The 17,022-nt window shown below is 36.5% G+C and overlaps 1 protein-coding gene across 1 annotated transcript in view; it reads left to right on the forward strand.

The window, feature by feature from the left end:
* SLC41A2 (solute carrier family 41 member 2) overlaps positions 1-17,022 on the forward strand; it is a 113,575-nt gene that overhangs the window by 12,383 nt on the left and 84,170 nt on the right. Inside the window, exon 2 of the mRNA XM_034987685.1 lies at positions 15,618-16,327. Within this exon, the coding sequence (XP_034843576.1) occupies positions 15,785-16,327 (543 nt within the window). The 5' untranslated portion in view covers positions 15,618-15,784. The remainder of the gene's footprint in view (positions 1-15,617; positions 16,328-17,022) is intronic.

A 17,022-nucleotide genomic window follows, 5' to 3' on the forward strand; every position in this document is an offset into this window, starting at 1 on the left:
TCTAATTTTGCTAATATGGGATGGCTTTTTAAAATTACATACTGAATTTTATATTTTTATGTTCTACAGAGTCCTATTTTAAGCAATGCATCGTAGAACCTAAACTGAAACTGCTAACTTGTATAAATTTATCCCAAGGAAATAATTCTAAGTATGGGAAATTATTATGCACAAAGATGTTCATTTTCATTACAGTGTAGTTTAGTCAAGAAAATGTCCTGCTATAGGGAAATGATTCATTAAAATGTGGCAGTGAGCTTGAAATTTAACCATTAAAAGTGCTATTTTAGAGCAATGATTTCTTATTTATTACTTTTTAAATTGAAAAATAAAAAGTGCTCAATATAAACAAAAATCCAAATAATATAAAAATATGCAAGATTTAAAAAGTGAAAATGGTATTTCAAGTCCTTCCTTACCCTACACCGCCCCCCCCCCAACCTAGGCCAACGTAGTTCTTTAGAAGTAAATACTCTGAGCACTTTTGTATCTGTCCTTCCAGACCTTTTTCTAGCCCAGTGGTTTTTTAATTGTGCTCCCATGAGGGGGCTTCTGGTTCTTCTCAAGTTGGGTAGGTGAAGACTGAGTGGGTGGGAACCAGGGTACTAAACCCTGTACTGCTTTGTTTGTTCCTATTTTATATATAGGGATTTCACATAGGGTTTAATTTAAACAAATAATTGCTCTGCATTAAAAAAAAATGTTTAAAAACTATGGACCTAATTTAGAAATGAAGTCCTAAGCCCCCTAGGGGATTCCAGATCAGGATTCCAGATCTTACCCAGTTTACCATTTTGCTACATGATGACAGGAATGTTCTACACAGACCTGTCTCTTGATTTCCCCAGTAGTCTTCTGGCTGCTAACCAGTCACCTTGTTAGAATGCACTCCCCCTTCACCCCCCACCTCACCACCCCTGCCTTTTTTTCCCATCTCTCTAAATCTTTCTTACCTGTTCTTTAAGGTTCTGCTCACCATTGTTTTGTTCATTCCTTCTTTCAACATATTTTTAGTGAACACCCACATTTTGACTAATACTGAATGGGAAATATGTAGAATTTTGTATCAAAAGCTCATAAATTAGTAAAGGATGACCTTCATGTAAATAAGGGCAATAATGTTTTTTGCAAAGTAAGCGCATTGTGGGGGTGGGCAGGTATTAAAAATAGAAGTGGTCTCTTCCTTCTACAGATTTATGTGGCACTTATTAAAAAAGGGCAATTTATGATACAGCTAAATTTCTGGGTCTTCAGTAAATACTTGCTCATTTATTAGTTGAGTAATAGAAGAAAATGCCCAGAGTTCACCTGTGAATTAGGGTTGAGACTTAAGAAGGAGCGATTTTCATTCTTGAGCCATCAAATGTGTTAAAAAATAACTTGAATCTAATTTACTGGATTCCATTATTGGGCATGAGCAGAGCTGAGAACGAGCCTTGGAAGGACCTTGGTTGTGTCATTCTCGTCCCCCAGGGCCATGTACCTGGTGTGGAAGGATCATACCATAAAATGCCAGTAGTGTCTTCCTTATCACTAGCCGGTTAGTCAGGAAGTCATGAATTCAAGATCTTGCATCTTCATCTTACTGACTACAACTTGGGCAGATTCCTTAACGTCTTCGAGACTCAGTTTCCTAAACTGCAATGTGTGAACATGTGTGTCTCCCAGGTTTTCAAAAAAGATTATGTGAGAGTCCAGAGCATGGGCTGCTCTTTTTTTCATGATATCTGCCACTTTCCTCTATGTTTTTAGATAAACAATTAGTAAAGAATTTTTATAGTAACATTTGAATTTGCTTTTTTAATAAAAGTCAGAAAACTCTTGTCCTCTGGCCTTTCCTGATTATTAGGCTTCAGAATAACCCCAGCCAAACTCATGATGGATTCCATCTTTCCAAGTGCTTCATGTTCTGGTTGAGTAGACTTAGTTCTTTGGTCCAGAATAGACCTTACAGTAGTGGTTTAAGGCAGTCTGTTTTATTTGTAGATTGTAAAAATGTTATTTAGATCTCTTTTTAAAATGAAAAAAATACATCAGATATGATATGTAAACAGTGGTATTAGAGCTACTTCCTATTCCAGCTTTCATTTTCTTTTTTTCTTTTAAAACACTGTGGTTTCCTGAAGACCTCTATTCAGTATATGTAAGTACTATGTAGTGTATGTACATACTGGTCAGTATATATATACAACAGTTTATAGCTTGCTGGTAGTTTAATTAATTAAAAGTAGGATGGGATAGAGGCGCCTGGGTGCTGTAGTCAGTTAAGTGTCCAACTCTAGGTTTCAGCTCAGGTCATAATCTCAGGGTCATGAGAGCAAACCCTGCTTTGGGCTCTGTGCTGAACACAGAGTCTGCTAAAGTTTCTCTCTCCCTCTCCTCCTCCCCGCCTCGGTCGCTGTCTCTCTCTCAAATAAATAATCTTAAAAAAAAAAGTAGGATGGGATAAATTATATAAAAGGTAAATATTAAACCTCAGTTGATTTTTTAAAGAAAATTGTAACAAAGCAGTGGATCTGAAAATTATAAGCCGGGGTTCAATACAGCAATGTACAATATTTTTGTGATCATACGGTATTGTATATTCCTTAGTAAGGGGCAAAAGAGATGGGAAATTAGGTTTTGAACCTTTTATAAAAATGTATAAAAAGAATGATGACTAATGATAATAACATTTTTTGAGGGCTCAATACACTGATCTATGCACTTTACATGTATTAAGTAATTTAATCTTCACAAAACCCAATGAGGGAGGTATTTTTTCATGAGGAAACTGAAGTATAGAGGCATAGGTCCCACAGCTAGTGAAAGTCAGTATTTAAGCCAAAGCAGTTTGACTTTGGAGCCCAAGCTCTGAACTACTCTCAATATCATTAGTATATTGATACTTCTTGACATTGAATTTTTTGAAAGAAAATTCTCTCTCTTAATTGAAGTGTGGAGATTTGCTGAATAAGTCACTTGGAATTTCCCCATAAAATCACCCAATGCAAGTCCTGTTATTAATTCATTTAACGAAAGGATAGCAAATAGCTCAGTAAGCTTTGTACAGTTTCAAACATAGCGTAAAGCATTTGCCAGTGGTTCCACATCAGTAATACAACTTGGAACAGGCAGGTAATATTCTCTCCTTTTCAAAATGTACTTGCCTGAACAATGGATCGTGGATCACCACATCAAAAACTAATGATGTATTGTATGGTGACTAACATAACATAATAAAATTAAGAAAAAAAAAATGTTCCTGGGTCACAACTCCCAACAGCACAGAAAAAAAAAAAAAATGTACTTGCCTGAAATCTATATACTCAGGTATGGGATTTTGTGCATAGATTTTATAATCTGAATTTAAAATCATGTTATTCTTGAATCACTAAGTTCTACACCTGAAACTAATATTACACTGTATTAGTGTAATTACACTAACTGAAATTTAAATACAAACTTGAGGAAAAAATTAAATCCTATTACTCTTTAGGACAAAATCTAGCCCTTTCTTAATCCCTAGGGGCAGTGCCAAGTAGGCAATCTACGCATGCATTTCAAACTCCAGAAGAGAGAGAAAATCATTAATGTTTTGTAATTTTTAAAGAAACAATGAGGTAGTCTTTCTGGGAAGAATCATACCTTTTTGTGACTCTTAATTTGTTTGGAGTTATTATCATTTTGAAATAATATGTGATGGATTGTGGGGGGAGACACACCATAGACTTGGTGGTAATCTGGCCCTGCTTTGGAGTGTGGTAGGGCAGATGCAGTAACTTGTTCGCGATTATCTAACAAATATAAATGAAATCATGGCTATGAAAATGGAAAAATGAATACGGAATGCCAGCTATCTGGCAGTGTTTAGGATGTGTCCATTAAATGAAGGCCTTTTAGTTGTGCTGTTCTTACTGGGGAATGAGTGGAGAGGGAGAAGTAGGAAAGAAAGTGGCCATTTGGGAGCTCCTAGGAGTTTTAGAAAGAGGAAATTGTAAGTAACTATTAAAAGTAACTTTGTAGAATATTATTGATAAGGAAATTTGGGGGATGTTTTATGAAATGCAAAAAGCAGGATACAAAATAATATGTACAATATGAGCCTATTTTTGTTTTAAAATTATACAGAGAAAAAGTATAGTAAAAAAAGAGTTCTATATACCAATATGTCATCAGTGATTATCTCTGAATAATGGGTTTCCAGAATAAATAATTTTTATGTATCCTTGCTTTTTTTTTTTCCACGGAAGACCTATTGCTTCTGTGAGAAAAAGAAAAATAATTAAAAAAAAAACCCTATGTTAGTGGACATCAGAAGCACAATTTCAAATGAGCTGGGAAAGAAGGAAGGGTAGTCGGGACATTTTTTGAGCAAAAACCATCATGACAGCTAAGTTGGTTTTTAGGTGGCTTTGGTAGAGCTTCCCCCCTCCCTTTTTTAAAACTGATACTTGAATAAAAACATGCACAGCCCTGACCAAAGGGTAGAGGAGAGACTTGATTGCAGGGAGTAAAGATACTGAGTTAGGCCATTGTTTCACTTCGCTGCCAAGATAATTGAGTAACATAACACTGTGTACTTGTCGCTTACCTAATCTGCATGGAGTCTCTTGTACTGAGTCCGTGCACTTGAACTGACTTCACAGCACTGTGTACCAGGGAGCACTCTTAAGGGAAAGTGCAGTTTGGGAAGGTAGAAGATCAGTTTCATCTCCCTCGGTGGTGCTGGTGCCCCTGTGAGGGTGGCCCAGCCAGAGAAGGTGATGTTAGGCTCCCACCTGAGGAAACACCTCAGGGAAGGAGCTGTCCTGTTTGATCACTCTGGAAGGTATTGTGATTTAGTGTGGCCTGTGCATCAGGGTGCTGCTTCACCTCTGAGATAGGGAAGAGGGTGGGCCGGTGGATGGATAGACGTGGTTTGAGTAAATAGTTGAAGTGAGATACCATGAAAATTATGGGACACTCCAGGTCTTAAAATGTAGAAGAAAAATGCTAACTTTACATGGGACAAATCATGTTTTCCTTTTACTTTTCTTAAAAACAAACTTATATTTTTCTTTTAAACTTTGACATGTTAGCTTCCTTTCTTCCTTTCTCTGTTCTTAAAAATAGGATTTTCTTTTTCTTTTCAACTTTGGCACCTTGGCATCCTTTCTGCACCTTAAAATTCTGGAAGTTTTCATTTTCAGTTTTCAGTTTAATTATACAGAGAGCTAAGTGTATATTTTATGTTGGTCCAGAAGTGGGTTTGCATTTTTAGAGTTGAATTCTCTCTAAAAATATAAGGATGTGTTATAGGGGAAAGTATGAAAGTATACTTTCGTATGAATTCTGAATAATAATTTTTACTCATTTGAAATGCTGATGAACTCATAACTTATTTTCTAAATTTAGGTAGTTCAGATTCACAAGTGCCAGAGAAAACTGGTAAGGAAATGTATTTATGTTTTATTCTTATGTACACTATGTTTTACATGGAAGTGTTGAGTCAGTTTATAAAAAACAACACCTATAAGAAATGTTGGTTTTAAAAAAAAATTACAAAACTAGTACCAGAGAAAATAAAACTATAAATTGACCATAGGCTTGAATTTCTGATATACCTGTAAGTTTCCTCACTGCTGAGGTTAAAAAAAAAAAAAAAAAGGTGGCTCAATATTTATTAAAGAAATGTAAAAATACCAGTTTTCAGTAGCAAGGCTATCTGCAGCTATTATTTCTGAATAAAGTTTCATATGACTTTATACATGAATGATTGATGAGAAGGGGATGTTCTCAGCAGTAGTTCTCAGGAAATTAATGAACATCAATTGCTTATCAATTAAAGGAGAGAGTCATTAAGTGGTAGTTTTTAATAAGATACATGTAAAAACTGTTTAAGATAGAGTAAGAGAAATATACTTTGTTTTATTATTGAAAAGCAGTTTCTCAACTTCAAAACGGGGTTCTCTGATTGAACTCCTTTACTATCCAACTATTCCTCAAGTTTTTTCAAACAGTAGCACTAACTGATATTTCTGGTAATAGTTGGCTTCCTGTGTTATAAAAAGAATTTGTGTATTGCTGTGAATTTAATCAGAATATCTAGTTAAATGATTGAATCTTTCCCCCCATTTTTTAGTTGGTTGGTTTGATAGGGACTAGATATAATTTAACTGATGGCACTTGGTAGGATAAATTGTACTTTGTTTATGCAATACACTTAGTTCTTTGGACACACATATTTATTCTGTCAACATTTTCTCAGTAAATAGAAACGGATTAACTGCGAATTGTGTTTTAGTTGATTCATTAGCTTGTTTTGGTGTATCCTTCTAAATCATTCTTCCAAAAATTAATTAATTAGTGGAATTGAGGGTTGTGATTCTGAAAACAAAGTCAGTTGCTGTGAATCTGGTTTTCTTTGAAAAATTATTTGAGATATGTTGAGGATTTATTATACAGAAGATTTATTATACCCACTGATTTTTTCTCTGGGCTTAAATTCTTTACAAATGTTTGGTTGTCTTTTAGGCATATAGAAAGAATTGATAAATTTTATGACATTACTCTTTTCTGTCAGTGGGCAATCTTGGAAATGAGTGATTGTTTTATGCAGTCAGCTAGTTTTTGGATATCAGTAGCTGAATTATGTCCTGACTTCTCAAGCTTTTGTGTTTGTTAGGGAATTATCAGGACCACCAATTTTATAGCAATTCAGTGTTACTAAAATGGCAGTTAATTGTCCTTTCACTTCTCCCAGTTTTTCCTAACTTGCCAAGGAAGATTGATATCACTACCTCCTACCTAAATAAAACTTATGTGAGTGCTAAGATTCGATTTAAGTCAAAGAAGTCAAGATTTTTAAAAGAAGCTAATTATGTATTTTAGCCAAAAAAGAAAAAAAAAAAAGACAGGGCGATACTTTCATTGTACTTTGGAGGTGAGCCTTTTAACCAGGGAGGACAGTATTTGTGAGGTAGTCTGTCTTATATTCCACTTTATAAGTACTTTTTAAAAAAAGATTTTATTTATTTATTAGAGAGTGAGAGAGTGCATGTGCATGGGTGCAGGGGGAAGGGCAGAGGGAGAGGGAGAGAGAATCCCAAGCCTACTTGGCTCCCAGTACAGAGCTGAACATGGGGCTTGATCCCAGGACCCTGAGATCATGACATGAGCCGAAAGCAAGAGTCGGATGCTTAACTGACTGAGCCACCCAGACGCCCCTCAGTTTCTAAGCACTTTTAAAGGAGCTGAAGAATGATAAAAATTTATAAGATATGTAAATTACTATAACTAAGCTGTTGTTTGGACCAATTTATAAAGTCTGTGGGACAGTTATTGAGTGGGCTCACCTTCATTCCTTAGAATTGTTACTGTGGGTAGTTCCTATTCCTTGTTTAGATATAGGACGTGAGCAGAAGACATTCATACACTTTTTCTAGTTATACATTCTTAACTGGATACCATGAATTATATACCTCTGCCAAGCAGCGATAGTACATTCGGAATTCTTGAGATTTCTTTTACATCACCATTTTAGATTTCTCTTGAGGGCCAAGTGATACATTAAAATATCACAGGAAACGCAACATGTAATTTCTTTCATGTGGGAATTGGCACTGGACAACCAAATGGATGCCTTTCATTTAAAAAAAAAAAATTCTCTTTTTTAAACCGTAAGTGATAGGAAGATTGCTAACTGTATTTTTGGCATTTAATTTTGACTGTTCTTTCCTCTCTGTACCCTTAGTTTTACATTAATTTGGGTAGATTTCTTTGAGGTTGGATACTTTTATCATTGCCTTTAGTTTTACATTAATTTGGGTAGATTTCTTTGAGGTTGGATATTTTTATCATTGAATGAGGTGCAAGTTCCTAGGTGTTAGGAACAATTGGGTAGAGGGTATAGAAGTGGAAAAGCTGAATAAAAGAAATTGGATTGAATAAAGGAAACTTAGAATAATTTACCTGGTTTAGGTAATCTAGTAGAAGGCATTGAGCCCGTGTGAAACGTTAGGAACCCCAAATAAGCGATGTAGGGAGCCCAGTGGATGAGAATGATGAAATCAAAGGGCTAAAAATGAGAAATGATTTTAGTAATAGCTGTAGGGCTAGCTTGAGTGGAGAAGAGAGTTTTTGAGTATGACTCAGTAGTCAAGCAGTCACGGTCTCTGATCTCCATAAATGGGACTAGGGTGTCCTGCTGGGTTCTGATGAGCACCCAAGGGAGGCGGGTTTGGCATGAGGTCATGGCAGAATGGCAGAGAGTGGTGTTGGGGTGAACATGAGAAAACCAGAAGGGTGTGTTTAGGAGCTGTTTGGGGTATGTGCTGATTTGATGGTAAATTCTTCAGGAAAAGATAATTGTGGATAAGAAATGGAGAAGCTGAGGTTCAGGTAATGAAACTGATACCTAAAAGGCTTTTAAACATCATTTTCACTTAAATGGAAGGAGTTAATCATTGAGAGAAATTGGTGAAGATTTAAGTTTACACAGGTTTAGAGCTTAAAATGAAAATAGTTAAAGAAAACTGAACAGCCATAAAGTCGGCCTGCTGTTTGGGTGCTGCAAAAAGCAAATTAAATAGACATAATCCTTCTTTATGAACCAATTATATGATTAAACAGTTAAGTACTTAACTGAGTATTATTCAAAAGAATGAACCAATATTTTTTATGAAACAAGGAAATAATTTGCATATCAGCTGACTCTGGTTTTGTTTGCCATAACCTTTCTGAAAACTAACTGACCACGTAATACATCCTGTTTGGTTACTACCTACTTTTGAATAACAGAAACACAGAAGAGATACACTCAAAGAGAAAATGAAAGAAGCAGAGTGTACACAATTTATACAAATATATACAATTTATGCAAATATATTTATACAAATATAAAATAACCAGCTGATGGACAGGTTTTGAGATTTTTGACTAAATGTGATAATACTGGTAACAGAGTAACTCAAAACATTTTTGTTATGGGACTATAACAAAGTATTAAGCTCTCATTTAATGCCTTTCTTAGTAATTAGGCATGATAGGCCTGCTAACTCATAGCTCTGCCGGATTTTTCAAGTGTATTATTTAACCTTTGCAATGAAATGGCATGCTTCCTCCAGCACAGGAGGGGATTTTCTCCGAGATAATGGTTTAGTAAATCAACACACATACAATACACTGCTTTTTCCTAACTTTTAAAAACAAACAATTTGAATGTTAATGTTTTTCATTTTTGTAACTGAAGTTGAATTCATAAGGGGTATCTGGTATTAGTTTATATTTCTTTAAGTTGGTCGGTCCCTGATATGACTCTGTAGACCAGGGCTCTCATATGATAAAACTGTCATAGGGAACATGGAATGAGTTCTTCATAAGTCTAAATGTGTTCAGTGGGAAGGCTGTCTTTTAGTCTGAGATTTTGCCCCTTCTACATTCTTTTTTTTTAATTTTATTTTTTTAAGTTTTAATTCATTCATTTTAAGTAATCTCTTCCTCCAATGTGGGGCTCGAACTCACGACCCCGAGATCAAGTGTCACATGCTGTTCCTCCCTAGTCATCCAGGCGCCCCTCCTCTTCTACATTCTTGGTGTTAAAATGTACACTTATTTTTTAGAAATAGATCATTTAAAAAAATTTTAGATTTTGTGTATATATATATATTTTTTTTTTCCAGTTTTATTGAGGTATAATTGACATACATCACTGTGAGTTTCAGGTTTACAGCATAAAGGTTTGACTTATGTATATTGTGAAATAATTACAACAATAAGTTTAGTTAACATCCATCATGCCATATAGATAGAATAAAAAACAAACAAACCTTTTTTCTCCTTGTGGGGAGAACTGCAACTTTTATATATCCTATAGCAGTGGTAACAATAGTCATCATGTTGCACATTACATCCCTAGTACTTGTGTATCTTATAACAGGAAGTTTGTACTCTTTGACGTCTTTCCTCAAATTCCCCCATCTGTTCCACACACACCCCCCGCCCCCATCTCTGGTAACCGCAAGTCTGATCTTTTTTCTATGAGTTTGGGTTTTTTTTCTTTCTTGTGTTTTCTCTTTCCTTTTTTATTTTATTTTTTTTTCAAGATTGTACATATAAATTAGATCATATGGTATGCCCATTTCTCTTTTTGACTTACTTCACTTCACTTCATAATGCCCTCAAGGTCCATCCATGTTGTCACAAATGGCAGGATTTCCTTGTTTTTTTGTTTTTTTTTTTGTTTTTTAATGGCTGAATAATATTCCATTATGTGTTTATGTATATATATACACCACAACTTCTTTGTCCACTTACCTGTCAGTGGACACTTAGGTTGTTTCCATGTTTTGGTTATTGTAAATAATGGTGCTCTGAACACAGGAGTGCAGATATCTTTTCAAGTCAGTGTCTTTGTTTCCTTTGGATATGTTCCCAGAAGTGAAATTGCTGGGTCATATGGTAGTTCTATTTTTAATTTTTTGAGGATCCTCCATATTGCTTTCCATAATGGCTGTACCACTTTAGAATCCCGCCAGCAGTGTGTGAAGTTCCCTTTTCTTCACATTAATCCTCTCATAGTCCCTTCAACTAAGGTGGCAACAGGTGGAGATAATTCTCTTACAGGAGGGCAGCAATAATGGGAGGAAAATAAAATCTACAATATCATGCATACTGAAACACTCATGTAGTGTATATAAATAAAGGACAATAATAAGCAGGTGTCCACTATCAAGCTGAAAAAATATAACCAATACCTCTGAAGCCCCCTATCTGCTTTTATACCACTTAGCCAAATATAACCATTCTCTTGAAATTGGTGTTTATCATACCTTTCATATATTCCAGTGTGTGAATATCCCACAATTTAGGTTTTCTCTTGAGTTAATTCCAGTTTTTTGCTAGTATGAAAATGCTGCTGAGGACATTCCTTTATGTGTCTTCTGGTGTACAGTGCAGGAGTCTCTTCAGGGTATGAACTTAGGGTGGAATTGCTGGAATGTGGGGCATATACATCTTTAATTTTAGTAGATAATGCCCATTGTTTTCCAAGGCGCTATAACGTTTACTGTCGCACTAGTAGTGTTTTATGTATTACCAGTGCTCATGTCCTTGTTCATATTTGAAAGTCTGACAACATCTCATTTTTAGTGTGGTGAATATAAATCAGATTCTTTTTTGAATGTACAGAGAGGTGCTCCTCCAACTTTCATGTGTGCACAAATCACTTGGAGATGCTATTAAAAGTGCAGGTTTTGATTCATAGATTGGAGTAGGGGTGGGAGCTGAGATCCTGCATTTCTAACAAGCTCCCAGGGGATGCCAGTGAAGTTGGACCATAAACTGTAGTTTGAGTAACAAGGGTCTAAGGCACTAAAGTAGAGTTGCCCCCATGTTGGCTGTCCATAGCACCTAAAGAGTCTTTGGAACAGAACTGCTAAATAATAGTATTTGATACAGCCACTCAATCTCGGGTTTTTGAATCAGGCCATATATTTTACTGACACTAGATGAGTAGTATAGATAAATAATTTTTTTTTCATTTAGGAATTTTGGAAAACAAAAAGTCCCAAGACACACCGTTTTAACCAATTCTACTTGTAGTCTACTGCTGCAGGCTGGGTTTTTTTTGTTTTTGTTTAGTTTTTTTTATTTGCAACTTCTGTTTTGTGCAAATATTGGCCATTAGCAAGCAGAGTAGCAGATTCTTTGTTCTTAGAGATTTGTTTCTTTGTAACTGACACACAGAATTCAGATTTTAAACCAAGTCTACTCTATTAAAGTTCTAAAGACACTGTTTCTTCTCAGTTAGGTTGGTACTAGATTAATATAACATACTAAGTAGCTGAGGAGTGACCCATAAATATCTCCATTAGCATTCTTTAACTTAAGTACCTTAAATCTAGGGGAAACTTTGCCAAATTCTGTTTAGTTATTTTTAAAATTATTACCGGTTTTTACTCATGCATGGGTAAATAATATAGAGCAACCAATTGTTGGTTGCTCTGTATGTACATTACTCACTTTAAATCCATTACAAAGTATTTTGATTGTAATCCATTACTCAGTGAGTTCCTAGGTGATTTCTTTAAAAGAAGAAAGTTTAAGGAGTCTTTTTTTTTTTTTTTTAAAGATCTTATTTATTTATTTGACAGAGAGAGACACAGCGAGAGAGGGAACACAAGCAGGGGGAGTGGGAGAGGGAGAAGCAGGCTTCCCGCGGAGCAGGGAGCCCAATGCGGGGCTCAATCCCAGGACCCTGGGATCATGACCTGAGCCGAAGGCAGATGCTTAACGACTGAGCCACCCAGGCGCCTCAGTTTAAGGAGTCTTTAAGGGAGCTAATGGAACTTGTCAGTAAGCAAGCATTAGGCTAACTGATCATCACACACTAACTGGATAAAATGAAGGATAGAATAAAAATAAACACATATTTCTCAGCGCAAAATGGTGATATGTGGTCTATGGCATGCACCTGTTAACAAGGTAATAATCCCTACTAATTCCAAATTGCATTATTAAAAAACTGTTAGGACAGAAACACCACTCAGACTAGCTTATACAGTGAAGAGTTATTGGCCCATATAATTGGGAACAACAGGGCTGGAATGAGCTTTACATAAATAAAATAGAGGTTCTAATTATTATGAGACCGTCTCATCTCCTGGCTTTGATTCTCTTTCTGTGGATCCTCTTCTAATGTAGATGGGCTTCCCTTCAAGTGGTAGTGATGTTGTTGGTGGTGATAGAGGGGACCTTTTGAGGTGGAAGATAAAGTGGCAGCTTCAGGATGATGTCACACCAAAGAGAAGTGAGAAAACTCTTCCTGAGGCCTTCCACTCTAAAGTAGCCCTGTAACTTACTCATTCTTCATTAAATCAGCTGTTTCCTTTATAGCCTTTATCACAAATTATCTCATTTGTTTGTTCACCTGGTTGTTTATCAACCAGGTTGTTTATCCTCCCCACTACAAGTTAAAATCCATTAGAAGCAGGAATGGTGCCTATTTTGTTAATTTGGTGTATCCCCAGCATCTAGTAGGTGCTCGGGCAATAATAAGAAAACAAATATATGAAAAGGGGAGAACTTAGGTCCTGCTTGAGCCACTTGTCATTATGTGATCTGGAGGGTACGATACCGTTGATTGATAGACCTATCAGAATTGCATGGAATGGAGAAAGAACAGTTTCATCTGGAAATGGAAATTTGTATAAATTTTAAAACAGAGTGCCTTCCAGAGAAAGGCAATCCCATGAATGGAGCCTTGGGCTGGATTTCAGCCCTACCTAATGGTCTCTGTACCACAGAGGCCCTGGTTGAGTATCCATCTTCCATCTTACCTTCTGAATTGCTTATGCTGAAGTGAGGATATTAGGAGCAAAAGTATGAGCTGGACGTGTCTTTGCATTTGGATCCTGCTTGGCCAACTCTGTGTTGGGTATGTGCTTAGCCATGTCCTGTAAATATTCTAACAGAGATGACTTGTCTTGGGAAATTCCTCTTTTTTTCCCCCCTTCCCTCCCCTTCATTTTTCTGTCTAGTGTTAGTTGGTCATGTTTCCCCAATTCTCTGCATTTCCATTTTAATCAACTGGATAATTCTGCTTCAAAAGAAGAAGAAACTGCCCGTATCCATCACAGGCCCTTCACTAGTATACACTTGTCTTAAAGCTCAATCCCTTTGAGGTTTGTTTTATATTTTATTTAATTGAAGATCTCCTTGAGGCAGTGAAATGCTCGCTCCTTAAAAAGACACAAATGGGTTGAAGAAACAGAAACCCTCTCCATCTACTCATATAAGGCTGCTGGGAATCTCGTAAGTTCAAGAAGTACAGCGGAGCCTCTCAATACCTGGAAGGTTCTCAGGCAACTATTCTGGCCGTCTCTCTCTTTCTGGGACTACTTGGTTTCTCTTGGCTTTACTCTGGACACTGGTTCCATTCATCTTGTTTTCTTTAAACTCTGCCTTTCTCTGGTATACTGATCAACCTGCAGGTGGCAAAAAAATGGCAACTAGTACTTAATCTACTCATTGGATTCTCAGGGCAAGTCCATAAGAATTCTGTACCATAATCCCTTGGGGAGTTTAAAAAGAAAGATGTACAGGCCTCAAACATAGATATTCCAAGTCAGTAGGTCTGGGGTCCTAGAATCTATTTTAAGATGTTTCCCAGTAGGAATTCCAAGACTCCTCCACAATCACAAGAAGGAAGGAAGGAAAGTGAGTGAATGATGAGGTAGATGAGACAGGCCCTAGCACCGGCCACATACCTCTGTTTGCCATTCCTTGCTATTGATCTTCCTATCCAAGGAGTGGAGATGGACATTCTAAGGAATTGGCAGCAAACATTGAAGGATATAATAATTTTTATTAAAAGCAGCAGTACTGACAGCAATAATTCTTAGTCTCACTTGGTGGGTGGGCAGTGCAGTTGGGCAGTGGGGTCATCTACCCATTATCAAATAAGTGCCAATTTCTTGATCTCGGATGGCCTTGGGTGTACAAGGCAGGCCTGGGTGTTCCTGACCTGAGACCTTTAGACCCACTGCAGTAGATTGCTTTGAAAACCTCTGTAGCTATGGTAGCAGCTATCCCAATAGTCGGGCAGCCTCTGGGTCCATCACTGTCGAACTAGCTACAGTGTGTGTCTGTGTCTCTTAGTTCAGTCTTTAGAGAGAATTTGGTCACTGGCCAGCCACTCAGGGGCCTACTCTGGGGTTGGTGGTCAGAGCAGCCTTTGAGAAGAGCATAAGTAGTAAGTGCATTATAAGCTTTCTTTTGGTTGGCTTGCAAAGTAGAGCAGTTAGTGAGTATCTGTAATCCCTTTTCATTTTGGTTATTTGGTAGATAATAGAGATTGTTTTCCTAAGTCAATTATAATGAATTGTATGAATATGACTCCAACCTATTTTTATATGTGAAATAAATGCCCTGACCAGTATTCAGAATATTTACCAAGTATTTTTATGGCAAGCATTATCATTGTCTCCTCATATTTTAATAAAAATAACATTTTGATAAAATATATATTACATTAGGTTGTAAATAAAGTAACCATTTAATATTTAAAATATAATGCCATATACTTTACCTCTTATTATGTACTGACATGTGTGAAGAGTTGTAACAATTTGATTCTGAGACTTCCCTATAGTAATAGAAGCCATCACTTTAAATATTTATTTATTTGAGGTGGGGGGGGCAGAGGGAGAGAATCTTCAAGCAGACTCCCTGCTGAGTGCAGAGCCCACAACAGGGCTTGATCTCCCAGCCCATGAAATCATGACCTGAGCCTAAACCAAGAAGTCAGTCACTTAACCGGCTGAGCCACCCAGGCCCCCAAGAAGCCATCACTTTATTTAATGAATTTGTCTACTGTAGAACTTCAGGGACTTGATGGCTTTACATAGGCATCAATTAAGTAAAGTATGCAAAGATAAGAAACACTTTTAACAAAGATTGAGCACAATAGCTCTGTACTAGATTTCTGTTTACAGAGTAGCTGTGTGGCTCAAAACAGTTCTATGTTTAAGCCCACAAAGTATAGATAGTGTCATTACCTTCGGGTTGGTTTAAGAACATGTGTGTTTTATTGAGAATCTTAAGTATCAAGATTGTTAATCTGATTTTTAAAAATTATTCTCTTTTCTTCTTTTCAGATCCAGTGCCTCTGTGGAACTTCTAAACACCTTTTATTAGAAACATTATTTCCTACAAAATGAAGTCAACATCTTAATTTAAACCAGCATTTGTGTGGTTCTGATTTACCTACAATGGTTCATGACTCTTGAGATCTAAGGAGTACAGGGTCTTTTGCGATGACAATATGACTAACAGCAAAGGAAGATCTATTACTAATAACACAAGTAGTGGAGGAGGTTTAGTAGACTGGACTTTAAGCTTAAATACAATTCAATCTGATAAGTTTTTAAACTTGTTGTTGAGTATGGTTCCGGTAATTTATCAGAAAAACCAGGAAGATAGGCACAAGAAAGCAAACGGTATTTGGCAAGATGGATTATCAACAGCAGCACAGACTTTTAGCAGTCGATCCGAGCAGCACATGGAGTTTCACAATTTCTCAGAGCAGTCTTTTCATGGCAATAATGGGCACGCACCAGCAGGCTGTAGCCCCAAGTATGATGACTATGCCAACTACAATTACTGTGATGGAAAGGGCACTGCAGAAGCTGCCGCCATGTTACAGAATGAAGATGCATCTAGTGATGGGGATGAAGACGCCATTGTGGAAGCAAACCAGAAATCACCAAAGGAATCCAGTGGCGTCATGGCATTGCAAATACTGGTGCCATTTTTGCTAGCTGGTTTTGGAACAGTTTCAGCCGGCATGGTTTTGGATATAGTCCAGGTGGGTTTGTCTCTTTATCTTCACTGTCTTTGTTGTTGAAAGTGCTTTGTGTAGGTTACTAATCTCAAACATTTACTTTAGATTTAATTTATCCCTTAGTGAAATGAAGGGATGCTGACTCAAGCAGAGAATCTGCTGTTTCTAGGTGTTTTTTGTTCGTTTGTTTTCCTTTAGAGGTTCTAAGAGAATAGTCTCCTGTCAAGTGACTCTTCATAAAGGATTGCAATGGTGAAATAACCCCAAAATGGGTACAGTGCAAAACCCAATAAATGTTCTATTTAAATACTTCTTCATTTTTTAAAATAAAAACATATACTTGTTCAAATGAATTCAAACAATGCAGAGTATTAAATAAGAAGATAAAAAATCTTCCCTCTTCCTTCTCTTCAAACCAAAGTCTCTTCCCCTGCAGAGATTATCATCATTAAGGGTTTGTGTTTACATGCAGACATTTTTCTATGCTTTCATATATGCCTATGTGCAGAGTTTCTTTTTCAGAAAAAAATGAAGTGCTATATATATTTTTCTACAACTTATTTTCATTGCTTAATAATATATCTTAGACATTTTTCCAAAATAATAACGAAGAAGTTCTGCCTTTTAAAATGAGAGCTTCATATTCCATTGTATGTACATACTGAAATTTACTTATTCACTCTCCCATGCTAATGCTATAATGAATACCCTTATAAATA

The sequence above is a fragment of the Mirounga leonina genome, unplaced genomic scaffold (assembly GCF_011800145.1).
Source record: "Mirounga leonina isolate KUSES-001 unplaced genomic scaffold, KU_Mleo_1.0 Mir_418, whole genome shotgun sequence".
NCBI lineage: Eukaryota > Metazoa > Chordata > Mammalia > Carnivora > Phocidae > Mirounga > Mirounga leonina.